We start from the raw sequence: 22943 nt of genomic DNA, 5'->3' as shown, positions 1-22943 counted from the left end.
TTTGTTAAGCAATGGAGAAGCAGCTTCTGGCTTTTCAAAACCAATTTATATTTCTAGTCCAATAGGTTATTCTACTGTTTTGCAGGTAGACGCTATGGCGTTAAAAGCAAGCTCTAAATTGGCGACTTTCCTCACTCATTAACGATATATGGTACTTAATGATCTAATTTCCTAACGATACCATATATATGTTACATACATTGAGAAGCTAATATGATTGCAGAAGGATTTGCTAATATCGGACATCTTCGATCAGTCTTGTATTTGGTTTAGCAATTTCCTGTTAACATCATAACTAACATACATTACGATTTGTATGATTGAGGAATCTACAAAGGATCCTCTTTGTAATATTCTTTAGTTTGTACACAATTACAAGCTACGCCTTGGAATGAAAGACAATTTCGAATTCACTTTATTTAAAAACAAGGAAGCTATAAGCAATAGAACTTTGAATCTCCAATTCTCCATGTTTGGAGGAAAATTACCATCCAAAAATACGGAAAGAGGGGGACTTTTTACTACCTTAATTTAATAAGCAGTTGAATATTTTCCATAAACATCTGTAAACAACAAATTTGATGTAACATGCAGAATTTTAAGTCTAATCAAATTTAAGTACACAGTTTAAAACGCTGACATAAGCAATTATAATTTGAAAGATAATTGTCATTAACACTAAAAAAATCAACATGAACTTCGTCCTTTGTTATTTATTTCACTAAGGAGTACAGAATGACATTTTTTGTGTGGAATGGCTGGTTCAAGGACATTTGGGGCCTCCTCTCTTGGTCTTCCAGTTGTTGTAGCAAGGGCAGAATTGCTTGTTCCCATATGTGCCTGGAGGGACGCACAAGCACTTGGCACAGCACTTTTGGCAGAAAAACAAACATGGTTTCTTGTACTGTGTGTTTGAGCATCTTGTGGTGCAACGAGGACCGCACTCTACAATGTTTCACTTAATCAGTTTCAATAAAAATAATAAAAAAATTTATCTACCTTTTTTTTTCATTTTCCCTTTTTTTTTTTTTTGGTTAAGAAGCATTTAATTTTTAGGAAATTACACGTAAAGTTACATTATAAAACTATAGTTTAGAAAGAGATAAAGTTTTTTATTTATTGCATAGGGGGACAAAATCTACCCACGTGGCAAGTAATGTCATATACCCTTTTTATTTTAATTGTAAATTGTCTTTACCTTGTTCCCTTCTTCAAATTGTTGCCTAGATTTATGAGTGTTTTTTTCCTTATATGAAAACCATTGGGATTTTTAATTTTGGCTTTTTTATTGTAGTATTTTCTGAAAGTATTTGATTTTGAGATTTTGATGATTTGGAATTTGGATGCCTATATTTTGAAATTGATCTTACAAAAATGCTAAAAGTTTGAAACTAATCTTTCAGAATTGTAGAATTTTGAAACTGATCTTGCAAAAGTGTAAGAATATCAAAACTGATCTTGCATAAGTGCAGTAATTTTGCAATTAATCTTGTAGAAGTGCAAAAAATTTGAAATGAATCTTGCGGAAGTGTAGAAAATTTTGAAACCGATCTAGCAAAAGTGCATGAATTGTGAAACTAATCTTGCATAAATTAGTTTTTACAGATCTAAAATCAATTTGGAGTTTTTTATTAATGGTGTAGTTTTGGACAAGTCTATTAGGGGCATAGCTGGGATTTTAAAATTTTGGTTTGCTTGTTTTTTAGCTAGATTTGTTGGGGTTTGGGCTTTTATCTCTACTTAAACTGATTCAAAACTAGTAAAATTGTATAAAATGTAATTTGTGTTTTTGTCTCTCTAGGTAAAGTTTCCTTAATATTTTAAATATTGCTAATACGATTGTAATGTATACATGCTTAATTAGCATCCCTACCTTGAGGTTGAAGGCTGCCTTCAGTGATTCCATTCTGAATTGCATAAGAGCAAGAGATAATTATAAACTTGAGATTTCATTTAATTAACAATCTAATACTGTAAAAAAAATGTATCTAAAACTGAGGCAGAAAAATCAGATAATTTAAAAAAGTTGCAGTCTGAAAATAAATAAATTTCACCATGGTATGGTTGTTACTGCTTTGGGGCTGCGGTGCTGGAGCTTCAGTGCCAGTGGCATTAGCCTGCTTCATTTTCAAGTATACTGTTAGAATTCAAGCAAAGGAATAATCTACATGCATGCACTCAATAATTTTAGTTTTTTTTTTTTTTCAATTTAAATTTAACACCCAATTTCTTTGCGAGTGTCTCGGCATATAATAATGTACATGCCTTCTTTTTTTCTGAATAAAACATTCTGCTTTGTTTTTACAATCCTACTGCAATGAAATTATCTCTGTTTCAAGTATACTGTTAGAATTCAAGCCAAGGAGCTAACGGCAGGTTAAGATGGTCAACATGGAAAGAATTTTCATCTGACTACAACTTGCAGATCTTGCTAGTAGAAAGCAGGCATGTTATACAAATTTATAATTTTTTTTTAATGCAAGCGATATTCCTACTCTAAACTATATTAAGTGAGTTCAAATTTGAAATGCAGTGGGCCGACAACAACCCCACACTTGCATGACCAGGTGTATATATATGTGTGTGTATATACAATGATGCATATTTATCTCTAGAGGGAGAGAGATGAAAGATGGCTTACATGGTTCTCTACTGTTAGGGCAAAGAACAGTATAACAAGGAAGAACATCACAAAATTTAAAGCCCTTGCCATTGCCGGCTGTACCAGAAAAATAAAATTCTTGAACTCAAGAAGCAACTAGCTAGAGAGATAGAGAAGAGTGAGAATTATATGTTTTCCTGAACTGTGGCCCTGTGGGTGGAGTTAGTCATATATATATAGGGCTATTTATATACAAGAGAGAATTCTATGTATGCCTTTTGCATAGAAAGGGATGTGTGTGTGTCATATATATTGCCATGCATGCAAGTAAGTTCTAGGGATCAACATTATTTTTATGCAACTTTGTTGTTTTCAACATGTAAGACGCAGAAAGTCTAGACCACGTACTGACAGAAACGACCAACTCACCACTTACAGTTTATTAATTACTTTACATATAAAAAGGCCTTCTTTTGGTAAATATGAAAAACGCTTTAGTTATTACCCGAACAAAGACGAGGTAATTGCATGTTCAAGTTTTGTAGTTGAGAATTATTGTGAGAACTAGCAAACACTATATGAGTCCAAGAAATGAGAAGAGACCAAAAAAATAAAAAATAAAAAAAAATTGTCTTTGAATCCACGAGACATGTGATGAAAGTTGAGAACCACATGTAAGCAACAGATTGCAAGTTTTCTTTTCCATATAAGTTACCTAAAAAACTAGAACAAAAGTTTATTTAATTAATTAGAACTGTATGACAAATGTTAATATTAGTGAAAAACGCTTCAAGATATCAAGTTTTTGAAGGAAAAAAATAACTACATTTATTCTGATTGGATCTTGGATATATATCATGGATCGATATATTTTGCTTTCCTCAAGTTTAGTGATTCTTCTCATGCATGTGAATGATGGCATTGTGAAAGCGATAGGGTATATAGGATGCCACCTCACACATGTGCCCTCACATGTCCCTGCTACTGTTAGGCCGGTTTCTAATGGCCAACATATATACAACTGATGAAATCAACTGAATCGTTAGAGAGTGAAACATGCAAGAACATAAAACTATTATATATTACAACCATGCAAGCACTCACCTCTCATACCCACTTCTCTGTTTGTCCTCACAGGAAAGCATTGCCAGTACCGTAGAGCCCTTTCGTTTGGTCTAACTTAACTCAATGCCCGTGACCAATTTTGTTTGCTCCCTCCCTATATCTTTTTCTTTCTGTTTTTTAATTAATTCTTGGAAATGTGTGTGTGTGTGTGTGTGAGCGAGAGCGAGAGAGCCTACATCAACCATATGGAAACTAGAGTTTATGTGTTGAAATCAGCTATGTTAGTTTGATCTCGTGAATCATTCATGTATGATAGTTATGAATTGTTTTCGTTGCTTAGACAGCATCCAAGGAAAAAATCCACAAGAAAACCAAAAAATTGTTGCCAGGTGTTACACTATACGGTGTTGAAATCAGTTATGTTAGTTTTATCTCGTGAACCATTCATGTATGATAGTTATGAATTGTTGTCGTTGCTTAGACAACATCCAAGGAAAAAATCCACAAGAAAACCAAAAAAATGTTGCCAGGTGTTACACTATATGATGTGCATTTAGTGACAAAGTCAGAATTTCATGTGAAGATAAGTCTTTTCACAATGTAAAAAAAGGCAGGTAATAATTACAAAACTATTAACCACAGCATAACACTATTACAGTAAACAATTTTCGCTACGAACAAAAGTTCATCACATAAAGTCAATTTTCGTAGCATAAACATTGGCTCAACGAAAACTTTGTCTCGCAGACGCAGTCGCGCAAGGCTCTTTCCTTGACAAATAATGCGTTCGTCACCTCAAAGATAGGGGAACGAAGCGTACCGTAGCACCAAACTAAAGGGTACGACAGCTTGTTGTCAGATTGAGTTTACAGCGACAACTAGTCGTTAGGTAAGACTCAGTGTGACAAATTTTTTCATTGAGTAAACAAGGATGCTACGAAATTTGTCCAATAAAATTTGGATTTCAAGTATTTTAATATTTTTGAATTATGAAATTTTCGTTGTCCAAGGCCCTGCGGGATGAAAGCTTCCTTTTTAATCATATGCAACGAAGGTCTTTCGTCGAACAAAGGTTTTTTTTTTTTTAATTTGTTTTCCTTTATTTATGATTTTATTAAATTACTCATTTTAATTTTTTTTTGTAATTATTTTAATTAAAATAAACAATAATTAAAAACAAAAAAAAATTATTTGTTTATAATATATATGAAAATGTATGTACATGCTGAAATATTTCTATAATACCCGAATATAACAAAAAATACCAAAAAAGGTTGTCAAGGTCTGCTGGGTTAGAATGCTAGGTGGACCAACTATGAAACAATTTTATAATACCAACAATTCTACTACTGCGTCTCCGATTTTGACTTCGTTTGTCTTTCGTACTTACTTTTTACGCCCTTTTTCTTTTAACTTGAATAGGATCCTTAAGCACCTTGGTTTGAGAACTCCTGCCTCCTTCTTCAGTTTGTTTTCTTTTCTGACCACGGTTACCACCTAGGGGTGGGCACAGGCCGGGCCGAGCCCAAATTTGAAGGATGGACTGGATTCGTTAAAAAATGCAACGGGACAGGCGGGGTCGGTTATAGGAAATTTGAGTTTTGAAACCGGACCTAACTCAACCCATTTAAAATGGGCCGAATCGGGATTGGTCCACGGGTCCAATCCATTTTTTTTTTCCAGAACAGTTGGATTCAATCAACAGCTTCGTCAAACAATCGAATTCAACAATTAACACATTCTCCAATTATCAAAATCACAAAAACGCAATACTGTGGATACACAATTTCATCAATCAGTTAAAAACATATAAAATTTCCAAATTTTTTTATCACAAAAAGTGTTCTTCCTCAACACCGCAACAATGAACACACATACCAATAAACATGTCAGTATTAAGCCACCCCAATATTTGCCCACCAATGCCCAATGCCCTAAATCTGAAAATTCTCATAATTCCAATCTCATTTAAAAACAAAATGCAAAGCTTCAAAATTAGAAAACTAATCAGTCAATTCCATCATCAGACAACTAGAAATTATTAGGTCCACACCCCCAAAATTCCTATATCTAAAAAATCCTAAATCCTAAATCTCTAACAATCAATACATTAAAATTGAAGACTCCGAACAGAATAGCAGAGTGTTGGTCGGATTTAAGAAGATATGATGGTGGTGGTCGGAGTGGGGAGAGAGAAAGACCTTAAGGTTGTGTCTCAAGTTGGGTAAATTTGAGGATAGAGTCGACAGAGGAGAGACCAAGAGACGAGGGATGGATGAAAGGAGTACTGTGCAGCCACTGCCGTTACGAATTCGAGTCAAGAGACAAGTTCAATACTTCAATTTGAGTCTTTGAGGAATCAAGAAAGGTGGAGAGACTCAGAGAGAATGAAAACGGTGGAGAGAGAGTGATCTAATGCTTAAGATACATGGTGAAGATTTAATCTCATATAATGGACAATTGAATCGGTCTGGGCCCGGGGCCCATTTTCTCATATATTGGGATCCACCCCACCCCATTTTGAGTTTACAATATTTGTACCCGCTCGGAACAGTATGGACCCTCCCCCCAACCCGCAGGTACAAGGCCCGTTTGCCCACCGCTATTAACACCACCTAAAGAGTTGAGCTTCATATCCTATGATTTCAAAGCCCGGGATAGAAGTTGGGTACCTTCCTCCAGCATCAACGCCTTGCTAATTAAATCTGAAACTTTTATTGAAAACTGAGCTCTTTTGAACAAGATAGAATTGTCGGCGTGTTTGCCCACTTCTTTCCCTCCAGTGTAAAAAACAATGCCGGATTTGGCGACTTGAAGCCACCTTTTCAGTATGTAACGTTCCGGTAACAACTCTATTTGTTCCATTCTCAAATCGACAAATATGTGTCAACAAGGAAGTCCCCAAAACTTCATCTATTTGCAGCTACATTTAGCATATCCCGAGATCGTATCAACCACCAACCTCTTCATCTTTGTCACCCTGCAGCACTCTCAAGTACTTTGTACAATGCCTTATTGCCATCCCACCACTGCTCCCTCAAGAAATAAGTCGAACTCTTCAATTCCTCACTTAAAATTTTTCGAACATAAATCGTGTGTACAATTTGGCCAATTTAGTTTCCACTGAGGTGCAAAGCTGCAATGGAAGGGCACGGTTTTCATCATTAAGGTCACCAACCACCTCTTTCTGACGTTGCCGTCTAAGAGCTCGATTTAATGGAATGATGAATTCAATCAAAGAGTGCTTCATATGCACATATTGCTTGAAAAAAGAATGACAACTCTCGGCACGTTGACTATTTGACATTTCGACTAAAAAGCATGCTTACAAAATGTTGAAACCTTGCACGCAACTTATAAATGTTCTTAAGCCACGTTTTATGAACCAGTTCATGTTCTTCTACCAACACCTTCCACCTTGCCTCAAATTCTTCTTTGCTTTCAATATCTCATATGCAAGCATGCAATCCTTGAAAACGTCCTCAACCCAACCCTTGTCATTGAACTTATTAATAATATGTCATATGCAGTACCGATGAAAGGTGGTTGGTAGTTTGCTGACATTAGCCCTTGCTATAACTTCATCTTGATCTATAGTTATGACATTTGGCGACTCACTCAGTTAAGATTTAAGCATTTCTTCAAACAACTACTTAAAGATCGTGGTTTTTTCATTTTTCAAAATGCACAACCCAATACCATGGTTTAACCGTGGTTATTAACTCCTAACAAAGGAGCAAGCATCATCCCGTGCACATTGGTATTGCAAGTGGTGTCAAACACAATCACATCACCAAAATGGCAATAAACACGTCATGACTTAGCATCCGCCCAAAATGAATTCTTAAGTGTCCCACCTTCATCAATCTCTATCTTGAAATAAAATGAATCATTTTTCTCTTTCTCATCCTCAAAATGCTCTTTCAACATTTTCGCATTATGCCTGATTAGATGAGTTCGCAGTTGTTGTTCAACGTTATACATATTCTTGGGGGTGCAACCAATATTTCTAATTCCTCCATTTTGCACCTCCAATAAACCCACTTGTTTACTTATTGGAATATTGTCCTATGCACATTGTTCAATCATCACCCTCATTGCCTCTAAAACTCAACGAAGTGATCTAAATAAGTGTGATGCACTTGACATAGGGTGCTTTTGTCAATCATTGAAAACTATTACACCAAATGTTTCACAACCAATTCCCTTATTCATCGCAAGTTTCGCCTTTGCACTCAGTTCTAGCATCTCCCCTCCTACCTTTCATATTAGGTATGGGATTAGCATCCACCCTCTTCTTGCCTTGTTTGTAACAAACAATTTCATAACCAACTTTCACTGTACCTGGACTTTTTACTACTATACTCATGAATCTCAAACCCCGCTACAAGTGCATAATTGTTGTAAAAAGCATACCCTTCATCCAATGGCTCAAACTCCATTTTTAATTTCAATTTCAACTCATCATCTACCGTTAGAAAAAACTAATTCAACCCTCCTTGCACCACATTGATCCCCCATATCTACATCCTCTCTTTCCATCACAATTTCGTCTGTTTCTAACTCATCCCCATCGAATTACACTTCTATGTCTACCTACTACCAATCTACACCACTTATCACAACCCAGCACAAGTTTTGCACATATGTATCTAATATCCAATTTCACGATTTTGACTAAGTAAAATCCCAGAATTGTACAAACCGAAATGGAATGGAAATTGATTATACCAGAGGTTCTAAAATTCTTCAAAAAGTCACCTTCACAATCTTGGTTTCTTCACAGCTTCTGGATGAACCACCATTGTCAACTTCAACACAAGCACAACTTCACATGAAATCAAACCTTGACACTCTTCACCACCTCCCTCTCTCCGCCTCTCTTTCTCGACGAAGACAACCCTAATCTCTCCCTCTCTCAATGACAAAAAAAAAAATTAAAAATTAAAAAGAAAAAAAATCTAGTAAACCAAAAGAATTAAAGGTATAAGATTACTAGGTCACCGCCACAACGCAATTTCAATCCAGCTAAAATCGGTTCTTCAGCTCAGCTCCCTCTCAGCCTCTTTTTCCCTCTTCAGCGCACCAATATTACCTCAACTACCCACCTACCCCTTTCTCTCTGGCAACAAGATGCCTAATGAAGAAAAAAAAAATTAACGGTATAACATGATTGGGTCACAATCGCAACGCAACTTCAATCCACCTCAAATACAATCCTCACCCCAGCTCACACTCTGTGTCTCTTTCCCTCTTAAACGTGCGAACTCTCAGTCCCCCCCCCCCTCCCTTTTCTCTCCAAATAAAAGATACCTAGTGAAGAAAATAATTAAAAATAATTTAATTCCTTTATATCACACCAATCGAGTTCTACCGTGAGCTCAACAAATCAAGACTGTCTTATTCCCGTCTGCACGCAAGGTCTATTTCTAAGGTCTGCACCTCAGAAATGCCCAAAGGTCCATATAGATTCATTGAGTTCATTTTGGACTTTTCAAATTGGGTGGACAAGTCCATTAAATTTTGACTTTAAAACATAAAAGAGCATATCTAATGGAGATCCCAAATGTTAATATGATGGCTGACGTGGCTGATCGCTGTCTAACACCTAGGCGGCCGCCTAGGCTGATTTTTAGAACACTCGTATGTATCACAAGCACGAAAGTCAACAACAAGTCAATAATTACCTTAAGAGGCATTTTTGTCATGTCACAATTTCAAAAAATAAAATACACTTAAAATTGGGAGATTTAACCACATGTCCAGCCATCTTTTGATCTAGAGCATAGTAAGCTTTTCGCACAAGGAAACAAAACAAGAATAAATGTAGGTCGGCATCAACTCAGTTTTATGCAGCAATCATAGCCTTGAAACGTGTGGGTTTTGCTTCTTTACGAAAGTACTGGTCTTCACTTGAGATCTGCAACTTAGGCAGAACATGAAGCTTCCAAGTGTAAAACCATTTCGTAACGTTTCTGTCTGCTTTTCAGTTAGCTCTCTGCCGGCTGAATTGTGACCTAACTAAGCCCAACAATAGCTCTGTCACTCGATGTTAGTGCAATGGAAATTCTCCCCGGCACATTTTTATTCTCGACCGAACCGTTAACACCTGTTATCAATTATCCAGGTATGGGCGTCGGCCCGTGACTTGCAACTGCAGGTGATGACCCCACTGAAAGGAGACAAGCAGTGTTATAGCTCAATTCATCCCAGTTGAACCGTCCACACCTGTTATCAATTATCTTAGGTCAGAATCAACCAACAGCACACTTCCGATCGCCTGAGACTTGAATCACGTCAATTACGCAACAGAGCAGACATTTTAGATGAAACAGATGAATTAACTATAACAAATTTAAAAAAATAACTTGGTTTTCATTTACCAAAAAAAACCCTTCATCCTACAATCCTTCAAAAATGAATCGGATATGTTGCCTGTACGGTCCTAAACAAATCGATGAACAGAAAAATTGGTTTACATGGGAGAACAAAATTTCAGGTTAGGTTAAATAAATGCAGTTAGGTGTTAACTGGCAGCAGCAAGACTGGTTACATGTCACGCTCTGTAGCATACAAGAACTGAATCGCGGCAGAGACGCCAATACTCTTTGTAGGAGATTAGCATCCACGGAAATGTTGGAAGATCAGTTCCAATTGAAGATGGAATCCTGGAATCAATTTATTAAAAATTAAAAATTAAAACAGCCATGAAAACGATCAAATTTGAATTCAATTTTCAACTCACCGTCTGCCAGTGAGGACTCCATAAGCTGCAGTGGCAACCAATGTCCGAGGTTTCCCAGAAAGAACCTTGTTGTAGTGAGGCATGACTATTTGTCCTGGTATATATATTCCATCAATTTAGTTACGAGAAAATCCAAGACCGAGTAATTAACATGTGAAACTTTCAGACTTGAGATACAGTAGACTACAGAAATATCACTAATGCACTAGACAGAGATCAAGCTCTCACCTACAGTCAAGAAGTTACTATGAAGAAATGAAACCACCACAGATGATTTTTCTCCGGTGAGGCCCTTTCTGGGCTGCAGTTTCTCTGACGGTGAATTAATATCCCTAGGAGAATCAATTCCACCACTCCAAACAGATACAATTTCAAACCATATCCCAGATGGAAATCTTCTCGGCCTCACCAACCAAAGGAAAATTTTGATATATGGTGTGGCATGAATGAAAGATATAGTGACTTCAATCAGTATACACATAAGGCTGATAGTTGTATTCATAATGGTAAAAAAGATGTAGAAAACAGAAGTTGTCGGTAATAGAAGTAGGAGTGGTGTGAACAGAAGAGATCCAACGATGTGTTGCTTGACAGTGTAGTCATAGCTATCTAATCTCTGACGAAGAGGATTCCACTTTCGGCCCCTGAAAAACATCCAGTAAGTACATGAGCACCTAGATGTAGTAAAACAGCAAAACAATTATTGATCAAGGACATATTTTACTTATACCTTCACCAGCAGTATACAATTGAAATTCTAAATTTATAATTGAATTGTGGCCAGGTGCGCAATAAAAAGGGAGCTTTTCTCAGAAAATAGCAATTTAAGTCAATTAATTATAACAAAATTAACTACAATACAATATAGACAAGCATGTCTTGTATGGGCGTACACTGTATATTATTTATACATACAGACATTATTACATACATATATGAGTATATCAACAGATAAATAGATATAAAAAGCACAGCAATCTCTTCTAGAAACAGGATGTTATGCATACTTATATTATATGTTGGGTTTTTTCCAGCCCATGATAAGTTGCCCTAAGTCTATTGGGAATTAATAGTCTTAGAGGATTAAATTGTTTTCCCAATTGGAGTAGGTTTTATAACTAGTTTCCAATTAGGATTAGTAATCCTTATTGAAGAAGACCTTTATTATGTATATATAAAGGGGCTATTGTACTAGTTTTGATTGAAGGAGCAAAACAATAAGTGTGCGAGAGAAAAGAAAAGAGAGAGTGTATTTCTTGTTCTTGTTCTTTCAGGTTTTTCGTCAATTCCTAGTTCTAGAGATTCGGCAAGATTATTGGTTGTACTCATTATTGATATAGTGAAAGATTGTTGTTGCTGTCCTGTGGACGTAGGCACATATTGCCGAACCACGTAAATTCTTGGTGCTATTTATCTTGGTTATTTGTTTTCGATTTCAAGAGTTTGTTCTATTTGTCCCATTCTTAAACGTGATATTCTCAACATTATAAAGGGAAACATACAAGAAGTTAGTGGATCCAAAGATTTAACATTTTAGCTTACACGAACATGACTCTGCTACAGGAACCAAGAGGTGATATTAATAAAGTGACTGCAGTTTTGAGTGCACGCTAGTTGTTAGGTCAATATGTCGTAATAAAGTGCAAACGGAGTAAAGCGCCTAAATGCAATGCACTTGAAAGTAACATGCTGTCGGACTGATGCACTGTGGTAAAATTTGACTGCATACATAAAAACATATATTATGCTTCAAAGCACACTTGTTACGGGGTTTCCAATTTCATTTTTTAGCATTATGGGCATTCTTATTGCAGATGGCAGCTGCATATATGGTAAATCTAATACTACCATACAATCAAATCCCCATATAAAAGCACAGTAGCAACTAGCTAGACAAATAAAAAGGCCAAGGTTAAACCAACGAGTAAAGTTCCATAATGACAGTAATCAGGAACAGAAGTGCCTCTTTATTGGAAGGTTGGCTAATAGCTGAACCAGGTCAAGTCACACTTTCCCTGTAGTTTAGCCTGCTTTCCACATAAATCCCTGTGCTTCTAAATATTTTCAATTTCATGCCTATCCCTTTGCTACATTTGCAAATTGAGGACAAAACAACTGCATCTAATAAATTAACGGAGTGGTGATGTAGTAGATGTCTCAAAACATACCTATCATATAATTTTCACGTTGCCAGACTGATCTACATTTAGTCCTGGATTGCAAATGTAATCAAAATACCAGGGTTCAATTAAAACATATTTAAAGTACAGGGAATTGGAAAATGGGCAAACTGCAGGAACTACAAGTGTAATTTGACTGAAGAACTATGTATTAAAGAGCTACAAGTCCAACCAGCAGGTTCTGAATAAGCATATGACATGTCTTAAGGGATAGAAAATAGGTTGGTTAGAAAAATGACCCTATCGCATGTATACAATAAGCAAAAAAAGTAAAAACATCCTGTATTTAGTTACTGCAGCTGGTGTCGTGTGAAGTTTTAAAAACTGAAAAAGGAAGAACAAGACATCACAAAATAATACCTGAAAAGGCGCCAGAGAGCTGCTAATGCCTGTATCTGAGTTGAATATAAAAGCGATATCAACCAATGAAGAGTAGACACATGCAACGTTGCTAGAGCAATCAAGTCGATTATCAAAGCAGCAGGTATAGTCACCCCAAAAATGATTCCTGATATGGCAAGTCCTCTAATGAAATAAAGAAAGTGGGACACCAAAAAGATCCAAATGGTAGACCAAATCTGGATAGCAGTTAAAGAAATCATCCCAAGAACTTCTGCCAATTCATTGTTTAACTTAAAACCCGCAGGTACCCCCATCAACCACACACAGCCTGAGCGCAATAACTCATTTGTAATGTCACTGGAAAATTTTAATATCCATATGCAAGCAGATTCTGCATGATACAACAGTACCAAACCAAACAAGTTTCCCAGAAGCACATCAACAGCTAAACTTGACCACATGGAATGCTTATGCAATGCAGCTTTCTCTGCGTATTCCACACTTGATAGCGACCTTTCAAATCCAGAATAAGGTGATGAAATAATTGCAGTTTATTCAGGAAAGAAATAAGAGGAGCCTACTACCACAACAACAACAAAGTCTTATCCTACTAAGTGAAGTTAGCTACATGAATCCTAGAACACTACCACGCTCAGTTTTGCGCCAAGTCATCCTTTAGCTCCATGTCTTTTCTTAAGACATGGCGATGGAACTACCAGAAAGAAAGAAATGGTGACGGAACACAAGAATGGTGATGGAACAATACAAAAAAGACTCATCAGTAAATGTCTATTGGATATAAAAGGTTAAATGTAACACAAGAGAAGATGAAAGGGTTATTGTCAACGCAGTAAAGTAGTTGATGGAAGAGATCAGGAGAAGATGAAAGGGTTATTGTCAACGCAGTAAAGTAGTTGATGGAAGAGATCAGGTAAACGGGTCAATCATGGTCTTAAACAAACCTAAATCTCAGCCTACAAAGTACAGATAAAAAACCTTGAACACTTGCAGGGTAGAAAATTTATAAATAGGAAAATTTTCTTATAAACCAAACTGAAGCGAAATCTAATAAATGTTTGGATTTATAAATTTTATCCAAAATTAGAATGCAAATGAAAGGGAATTTAATGCCCAACTTATCAGTCAGACAACTCCACAGGATTCAAAACATATTCCATATTTGTAGTTAAAATTTTCATCTTACCTCATTCCATTATATTGAAGAAAGATTGGCCAATACAAGATCTGAGAACCACGGATTCTGATATTTATCCTTGAGCTGCTGAATACCTTTACTAATATAAGGTTTATACATGAGTCCGATGCATAATTCAGAAGGCTATAGAGAAACTGAAGAACGACATAGAATAAAGTGGATAATGAAGCCACAGACATGGCGAATAGTTGCCATGCGAAGCCCAGAAACCTGAAAAGCCACAGAATAGCCATTTAAATACTGCAGATAATGCCGGGCATAAAAAGGAAAAGTAGTTGAGAGGCTGAATGTGTGAATAGATACATGTAAACAGTAGAAAAGCACACAAAAGACGTCTTGGGACCTATGCATTTTTCAAAAACAATTTCAGCGGTAGCGGAGCTATTAATTGCCAGAATGACTGTATCCTGCATTTAAACAATATAAATAGCGTATCAGTGTATTAACAAAGAAAAGTCCCAATCTACAAAAGAATTCTTACAAAACTCTTACCAAATCAAGGAGTGGTTGCTTTTGGTGAAGTTCATCAACCCATTTGGGTTTTCTCATAGGCGCACTCACTTGCTCAAGTGAATTCCAAGGATGTAATGAGAAATGGTGGGCACCATAGGTAGGAGTCTCATATAATATTAGCTAAATTTGATCAAATGAAAAACAGGATATTAATCACCAAAATATACACATGATGATCAACTATAAAAGATAACAGTTAAACAAAGTCCGACACATGCCATTGAAGCATTCACGACTTACATACGTGGACATCACATCGAGACACGACCTTCCCATTCCAGTGAACGTGATGCAGTTTAGGAATCCAAGTAATGTCCTTTCCAATATGTTCTTGAGGATCACATAACATCCGAATCCAATAACCATTTCCCTCGAAATTTTCCCTACATGGTCCTACTGATCCACTGAGCTTGTGGCACCCACAAGAAGAATGAGATTGATCTTCTTCTATTTGGTCCTCAAAAATTTGACCCAATACACACATCATAGACTTATCCTGAAGCAACACAGGCATCCTTCCATTCGTGTTGCGAAGAATTCCCTGAAAACAATATATGATTTCAATGTACCAATTTCCCAAACCCTACAAAATAAGCAAAAATTCATTGCATCCCAAAATTTAATCAACAAAGAAGCAGATTGAAACCGAGCCACATAAATTGCAGATACAAATTATCGAAATCTGATTAGCATTGATTATTTGAAGACGTTTATGTACCTGGAGGGTTGATTGGATACCAGAAAGCGCAAGCTCAGTGCACGCGAAAGCGACGACGACGTCGAGAGAAGACGGAGAGGAAGAAACGAACCAACCAAGCAAGAAATTAGAGGATGATGACGATGGTTTCCTCAATGATAGTTGCTTTGGCCACCAAACCCTACATCTCCTTCCCATCATCGTTGTGAGTATGGTTGCTGATTTCTGGGAGAATAGGAGACAACCCAGGGATGTGGGTGGAGATGCAGACGAAGTGACCAAGACGCTGTATTTCAATATTGATTCTAAAAATAATAAAAACACAAAACAAAATTAGAGGTAACTTTTTTTGGTAAAATAATAAAAACACAAAGCAAAATTAGTGGTAATTTCTTTTGTTTTTATTTCTCATTTGAGAATAGTTGTCTAGAGAAAAAAAAATGATTGTTTAGAAGTGTTTTTAAAATGATTAAAATTACTTTTCGTGAAACCGTTTTTAGGTTTTACTTGCATTTTTACTAAGTATTGGTTTCAAAAATATTTCTATCAAAAGCGTTTTCTGTTATTTCAAAAACACTTCCAAACACACTCGTAATTATTCACAAGCGCTTCTAGTAAAACTTGTAAAAGTACTTTCATTATAATCAAGTTGAAGTCCTATTAAAAATTCAAGTGCCTCATAAAGAAGCATTGATATGTGTTTATCTAACAAGTGTTTTGATAACCCTGAAATGCTTATAACTTTGTTTTAGTCAATCATTTAATACTACGATCTAAATTATTTACCCCTTAATTTAAACTCATTGTTTTATTTCAATAAAGAAAATGTTTTGTTAAACTGATTTAGGCTTAAGTATAACGTGTCCTTTGTTATGTGGTATTGTGCTCTCTCATTTGTATCCAATTTTGAGTTCCTTTCTGGATAGTTCGGATTAATCTAAATTATACTAGCATTTGCCTACGCACTTTGTGTGTATGAACACATTTTTTTAGAAAATGAGAAGGAGAGAGGGAGAAAGAGAGAACGGGGGGAGTGGGAGGTTTTTGTTTTTGGGTTTTTTTTTTAATATTGGAGGTATTTTAACATCACATGTAAGTGAGGCTTCAATAAAAAACAGTAAAATTTGGGACCTATGAAATTACATTATTGCCCATTATTTTTTTTGTGATAGAAGACTAATTTATCTTTTCACCCTCTTTTGGTTGACAAAGAGGGTTTTATTAATTAGTATAGATATTAATATAACCCTCTTTATCAATCAAGAGAGGGTAAAAAGATTATTTAGTATTCTATCACAACAACAAAAATTAAGGGCAGTAATGTAATTTCACAAAACAAAAGTTTGCTAGTTTTTTGTTTAAGCAACAATTATAAGTGATTTTAACATCTCTATTTTTTTTTAAATTAAAAATTGAAAAATAAACTTCTCTATCTCTCCCCACCCTCACATTCTCTCTCACTCTCTTCCTCTCTTCTTCAATTTTAAAAACAAAAACAAAACATTTCACACACAAGTTGTGTGGCCATGTACTAGTTTGATGTAAAAAAAACAGAAATCTCCATGAGTTGTCCTTTTTCATATTTTGTTTAATTTCAAGCTTCTTATTATATTTTTACGGTCTGATAATATTTCTCTTCACTTATAACTGAGAGGTTATAGGTTTGAATCTCAAAAATAACGAGTTCGATATTTAATTTATTTCTCCACTCCTTAACGTAAATATATTGTATACAATGGCGTAGCCACCCACAAGGCTAAGGTGGGCTCAGGGAGGTTTTATATAAGAGTAGTACTATCTATGCACTCATTTTTACTTCTCATATACCATTCTTAATTTTCGGTTGTTCGAATCGAATGAGTTGGAGATGATCATTGACAGATAATTAATAAGGTTGTGTTAGAAGTTTATACCATACTTAGGGTCTCCGTATTTAGACCTCGTATAAATACTTGGATGACTTAAATGTAATTATGTAATAAATGGAGGGGTAAGCATGTAAAAATGGGAGGAGCCCTTATTCTATAAAAGGGCCTCTTCACCCTCACAAACCTTAAGCCTCTCATCCCTTAAGGAGAGCCTCACTCTCACCCTCAGAGGCCATTTCCTAGGCCATGAGGATCCTCACACTATCTCCCTCTCAATCCTCTCACAAACAGAGAAATACAATATCAGTATGGACGTAGCCCAAACATTGGGGTGAACCACGATACATCTTGTGTTATTTACATTTCTTGCAGATTCACGGTCGGATTTACGTTGTTCCAAGACCTCCGGTTTTGTGCATCAACATTTGACGCCGTCTGTGGGAATCGATACGAAAAGTTGTGTCAGTTCTCTTTCATTTTTCACCTACGCCATGAATCTGCAGAAACCAAGAACCCAAATCTTTTCCAGAAAACCCCCACAAACAGCAAGCCATCATGTCATCTCCTCTCTCTTTCTCTCTCTATTCGTTTCTGTGTCCTCAGAGAAAAGAACTCTCTTTCTCTCTAAAAAAAAAAATCTCCGGGACTCTCACCCTTCTCCTCACATTCCTCAAAATTCCCCTCTTACAATCATAAAAGAAACCATTGTCCAGTGTGCGCAAAGCATCCGTGAAGGTAAGTCTCGTCCATCCAATGATGAAGGTCGCCAACTTAGATGGTCCTGACCTCGTCGTTGGGCCCCTGTTTTTGTGACGGCGACTGCTACTGCTGCAGCTGTTTTGGCTGCTGCTGTTACCGCTGATACGCCAAAAGGTCTGTAAGCAATGCCTTTCCATATATTTGGGTTGTCGGATCTATGGTGTTGAAGCCCAGTAGATTGAATCTCTCCTGATGCCTTTCCAGTTTCTCCTCCGGTCAAAACTAGGTATGTGGTCATGGTTGAAAAGAATGCTGCAATGCCTTACTTTCACCAAGCCGTATCTGTTTACAATAGAACTTCTGCAGCAGCTTCTGCCTTACCTTGGTCTCCGGACAAGAAGACGCAGCCTGCTTCTCCCAAGGCACCGCACCCCTTCACCGGCAGATCTTGAAGTTTTTTGTGCTAAGAGTAATGAGAGTAAATGGTTTTCCATGGTTGGACTCCAAGCTAGCGACAGCTGAACATTTCTTCTTCAGCGGATTTCACATCCCCGACAACACCTCAAACCCTGTTGGTGGAAAAGTTACCCCTGTCAATGTGGGTCAAATCCCAGGTCTCAACACTCTCGGCATCTCACTCGCTCGTATCGACTACGCACCATGGGATGTTATCCCACCCCATACTCATCCCCATGTCACTAAGATTTTAACCGTCTTAGAAGGCAGCCTCAATGTTGGCTTTGTGACATCAAACCCCAACAACAAGCTCATTTCAAAGGTGCTTAACAAGGGTGATGTGTTTGTGTTCCCTGTTGGACTAGTTCACTATCAACAAAATGCGGGGAATGGAATTGCCATTTCACTCTCTTCTCTGAGTAGCCAAAACCCAGGAGTCAACACCATTGCTAATGCTGTGTTTGGATTCAATCCCGCAATTTCAGAAGATGTTCTGGCTAAATCTTTCCAGCTCCAGGTACACTTGTGATTTGCAATTTATGAGTTAGATTTGTTAGAAGTGTGTATTAAAATCTCCTTAGGGATGGTGGGAGGAGGCGAAGAGGCTTGGACAGGCTCTGTTCTGCTGCTCAACAACAATGGCATTTGGATGTGAATTGAAGAAGAGGGGAATGGTAAAATGGAAAGAAAGAAAAGCACTCTAATGGGTTTTTTACATCTGGAGTACACCAGCTTATGTTCAAACAGCAGAAAAAGAAAAAAATGATGAGGCATATATACCAAAGCTGCTTATGTTGGTGCAGATCTTGTCGGCAAGGTTGAAAGAAATATTCCCGAGGATGACCCAAGAAACCCAGCTGTGATAGCTGATAATTGCCTGCGCACTTCCTCAACCAATACGGAAGCGTTGTCTACCATCTCCCAAAAGGGAAAAGAGAAAGCAAAAGAGAAAGCAAAAGCAAGGAATAAGCACCCCACCAGAATGATGTGATTTATTTTTCTTGGCAGATGTATAATGTGATTTATTTTTCTTATCTTTCGGAGACATCTGTATAAACCCTATCAGAGGGTAATAAAAATAAATAAAAAAAAAAGTCAAGCCCAAAATAAATGGGCTGGAATGTTGTGTGGAGGGCGAAGGCCCATAAGCCCAAAATAGCACCAACCAGGTGACCAAAAGTACGCCCAGTACTACAAAAAATTATTCGACACCCCACTGCTATTATCACCAACCAGGTGATCAAAAGTACGCCCAGTACTTCAAATTATACATATGCATTACTCATGTCAATCATACATAAACATACATGAGCATTACTCATGTCAATCATACATAAACATTCATGAGCATTACTCATATCAATCATACATAAACATTCATGAGCATCACTTATGTCAACATCCATGAGCATCACTCATGTCAACATCCATGAGCATCACTCATATCAATCAACATAAACATTCATGAGCATCACTCATGTCAATTAGCTTCAAAAGCTTTATTTACAGAGCTCCAGCTTCAAAAACTTCATTTACAGAAAGCTCTAGCTTCAAAAGCTTCATTTACAGAGCTCTAGCTTCAAAAGCTTCATTTATAAAAGCTCTAACTTCAAAAGCTTCATTTACAAAGCTTTAGCTTCAAAAGCTTCATTTACAAAAGCTCTAGCTTCAAAAGCTTCATTTACAGAGCTCTAGCTTCAAATCTTCACTTGCAAAGCTTCACCTACAAAGCTTCAGTGCAGAGTATACAAAATACCGGTTCCGAACAACCACCTCTTCGGCCCATACATAGATTCAATTTGAAGTCTTCAGCCAACAGACTTTATTGACCGAAGACTTTGGGGACTACATTATGTACCATATATTGTGCCTCAACTGGGCCTCATGAAAAATACTTGGGGGACTTAGCCCATTATTCATGTACTGAGAAGCGAGCCCTTATTTTATAAAAGGGACTCTCTTACCTTCATTAGAGAGTATCGCAGCCAGCTAAGCAACCGCCTTACCACGAGCATCACTCCTAACCCATTATTCATGTACTGAGGAGCGAGCCCTTATTTTATAAAAGGGACTCCCTCACCTTCATTAGAGAGCATCGTCGCTAGCTGAGCAACCGTCTCGTCGCGAGCATCACTCCTAACCCATTATTCATGTACTGAGGAGCGAGCCCTTATTTTATAAAAGGGACTCCCTCACCATCATTAGAGAGCACCAACTATAGCCCATCATTTTTGTAATGAGGGGCGAGCCCTTATTCTGTAAAAGGGGTTCCCTCACCTTCAATGCCACAAGCCTAGCCAACCAAGGCAACACAAGCATAGCAGCCTCGCAACATGTGCTATTTCTAGTTGAGCATCATTTCAGATTGGGCACCGCCTCATATCGAGCATCAGTTCTAGACAATATCTAGTTACTTCGGCTCACACATGGACTGAATTTCAAGTCTCCAACCAAAAGACTCTCTTGACTGAAAACTTGGGGGACTACTGTTTATACCATACTTAGGGTCTCCGTATTTAAACCTCGTATAAATACTTGGGGGACTCAAATGTAATTATGTAATAAATGGAGGGGCAAGCATGTAAAAAGGGGAGGAGCCCTTATTCTATAAAAGGGCATCCTCACCCTCACAAACCCTAAGTCTCTCATCCCCTAAGGAGAGCCTCACTCTCACCCTCAGAGGCCATTTCCTAGGCCATGAGGATCCTCACTCTCTCCCTCTCAATCCTCTCACAAACAGAGAAATACAATATTAGTGTGAACGTAGCCCAAACATTGGGGTGAACCATGATACATCTTGTGTTATTTACATTTCTTGCAGATTCACGGTCAGATTTACGTTGTTCCAAGACCTTCGGTTTTGTGCATCAACAAAAGTAAAAATGTGTTTGTGAATAAAACTATTCTTTTGTAAAATCATGTTTATAACTTACTCAATTTCAATAGAGATTATTATTTAATGTATATTTTATAGAGGATAGGTAATAAATAGTACGTTTTATGCTAAAAATTATAAATTAGCTCTATCTCCAGTCCCTCTTTGTAATACCCTGAAAATTTAAATATATGAATTATATATTCATAATTATGAAATGTGGAGAAAATCGGAAATGAATCGATTTATGGTTATGAAGAAATTAATTGAGAACTTCTAAGTTTTGGTTTTCGAAAATTATTAAAATTTAAGTATTTTTATGATTGAGATTTTATCTTAGTTTTGAGAATTTATATTAAGTTATTTGAGTTTAGTTTTAAATTAAACTAGTTACGAGGTTTAAAGTTTGGACCTTAATTATTTAAAATATGTAAACCTGTCGAGGTCAAACTTTATATTTTTGAATAGAGCCCGACCTCACGAACGCGTAGGCACAAACCGTTCGTGAAACGGAGTTAGAACAAATAAGTTATTAACGTTTAAAGTTTGGGATAAATTGGTAATTTTAAACATGTATAGAAGGCTCCAGAAAATCTGGAGCCATGTAACATGCCACACTTGTGGCTGAAATGAAAGGAAGAAACAAAAATGGACGGTTGAGATTGAAAGAAAAGAATAGAAAGGAGAGAAGGGGGAAGGAATCAAGGGGGGATGGCCAATGGGGGTAGAGAGAAAGGAGAGGAAAGGAAAGAGGGGAGAATGAGGGAATCCTTCGACCTAGTTATAATTACGACCCGACCCAGTCGGATCTTTTGATTCCGGCCACCTTAGATGACCGGAAAGGTGCCAAATTGATCCTTACTTCAAACTCAATCATTCCCTCTTCCTAGTACACCCCAAAAATAATATATTTGGCCTTGAAATTAGGAAAAATGCACCGGTGGGTGCGGCGGCCATTGCTCGGGATTCCCCAAAGTTTGAAATGTTTCCATCCAATTACTACCACCAAAACACTCTCCTTAAACACATGAACAAAGCCCATGATTTGGTTAGGGCGCCAGAGTGGTTTTGGAGTCGAATCAAGAGCACCCAAAAATAAGGGTTCCGATGGTTTGTGGACAATTTGAGGTGTTTCCTGGCCAAATTGGGTTTGACCACAGGTATGAAAGTTGTTCTACTCATTAAGATCTACTTGACTGTAAAATTTGGAATTTTTTTTAAAAAGTTGAATTTTCCGACGAGTCGGGGCGGCCGACCGCCACCCGCGGTGGCACCTGGCCAGTGGGCCGACTCTGCCTTTTTCATGCTAATTTTGATGTTCTAAATCCATATTTTATATTCATATGGTGTGATGAAAATGTTTGGACTGAATTTGTGATTGTTGGTCACTAAAATGTTAAAGTTAATGAATTAGGAAGTGTATGTGAACTACGAGAGGCTTGATCCCGCTCAAGGGTACGTAGGCAATCTAACGATGTTAGATGCAGTTTTAAATAATCGAGAATTTTATTTTAGTTGAGAATTATTCTTAGATCGTAAATTTATTTAAGTGCAGTAAAGGTAGTAAATTGATAAATATAATTGTTATGCTTTGGTAAGAGAATTAAGGTTATAGAACGTGTGGAATTAAGGAACTTAATTAAAGAGTCGTGAATATTGGCAGCTAAATCAACGAGAGTTTAAAT

General features: G+C 37.0%; 3 protein-coding genes across 9 annotated transcripts; 1 reads left to right on the top strand and 2 right to left on the bottom strand.

Annotated features, from left to right (window-relative positions):
* Positions 1-626: 626 nt before the first annotated feature.
* On the bottom strand, positions 627-2844 carry LOC126599450 (protein GAST1-like). Of its 2 annotated transcripts, none has more exons than XM_050265833.1 (4): positions 2642-2844; positions 2055-2120; positions 1874-1907; positions 627-945 (listed from the first exon to the last, which is right to left on the bottom strand). In XM_050265833.1, the coding sequence occupies exons 1-4, from the start codon at positions 2711-2713 to the stop codon at positions 764-766; spliced, it is 354 nt and encodes a 117-aa protein (XP_050121790.1). In that variant the 5' UTR covers positions 2714-2844; the 3' UTR covers positions 627-763. The 2 variants fall into 2 exon arrangements, with proteins under 2 accessions (XP_050121790.1, XP_050121791.1); XM_050265834.1 differs by having other exon boundaries at positions 2055-2117; positions 2642-2836.
* A 6488-nt stretch (positions 2845-9332) lies between these two features.
* Positions 9333-15653, bottom strand: LOC126599447 (N-acetylglucosaminyl-phosphatidylinositol biosynthetic protein gpi1-like). 6 transcript variants are annotated; one of them, XR_007615131.1, is made up of 11 exons: positions 15382-15653; positions 14908-15246; positions 14643-14783; positions 14454-14557; positions 14139-14360; positions 12953-13447; positions 10641-11056; positions 10413-10506; positions 10221-10335; positions 10051-10112; positions 9333-9895 (listed from the first exon to the last, which is right to left on the bottom strand). XR_007615131.1 is itself a non-coding variant. In XM_050265825.1 (10 exons), exons 1-9 carry the CDS (start codon positions 15559-15561, stop codon positions 10224-10226), a joined length of 2103 nt encoding a protein of 700 aa, XP_050121782.1. In that variant the 5' UTR covers positions 15562-15653; the 3' UTR covers positions 9333-9895; positions 10221-10223. The 6 variants fall into 6 exon arrangements, 4 of the variants coding, with proteins under 4 accessions (XP_050121782.1, XP_050121781.1, XP_050121783.1 ...); XR_007615130.1 differs by having other exon boundaries at positions 10051-10335; positions 15382-15652; XM_050265825.1 differs by lacking the exon at positions 10051-10112.
* Positions 15654-18107: 2454 nt separating this feature from the next.
* Positions 18108-19564, top strand: LOC126599449 (putative germin-like protein 2-2). Its single transcript, XM_050265832.1, has one exon. The coding sequence runs from the start codon at positions 18400-18402 to the stop codon at positions 18910-18912; it is 513 nt and encodes a 170-aa protein (XP_050121789.1). The 5' UTR covers positions 18108-18399; the 3' UTR covers positions 18913-19564.
* The last annotated feature ends 3379 nt before the right edge of the window (positions 19565-22943 follow it).

Source organism: Malus sylvestris, chromosome 14 (genome assembly GCF_916048215.2).
Source record: "Malus sylvestris chromosome 14, drMalSylv7.2, whole genome shotgun sequence".
In the NCBI taxonomy this organism is placed as follows: domain Eukaryota; kingdom Viridiplantae; phylum Streptophyta; class Magnoliopsida; order Rosales; family Rosaceae; genus Malus; species Malus sylvestris.
This window is presented reverse-complemented; position numbering and strand designations above follow the sequence as displayed.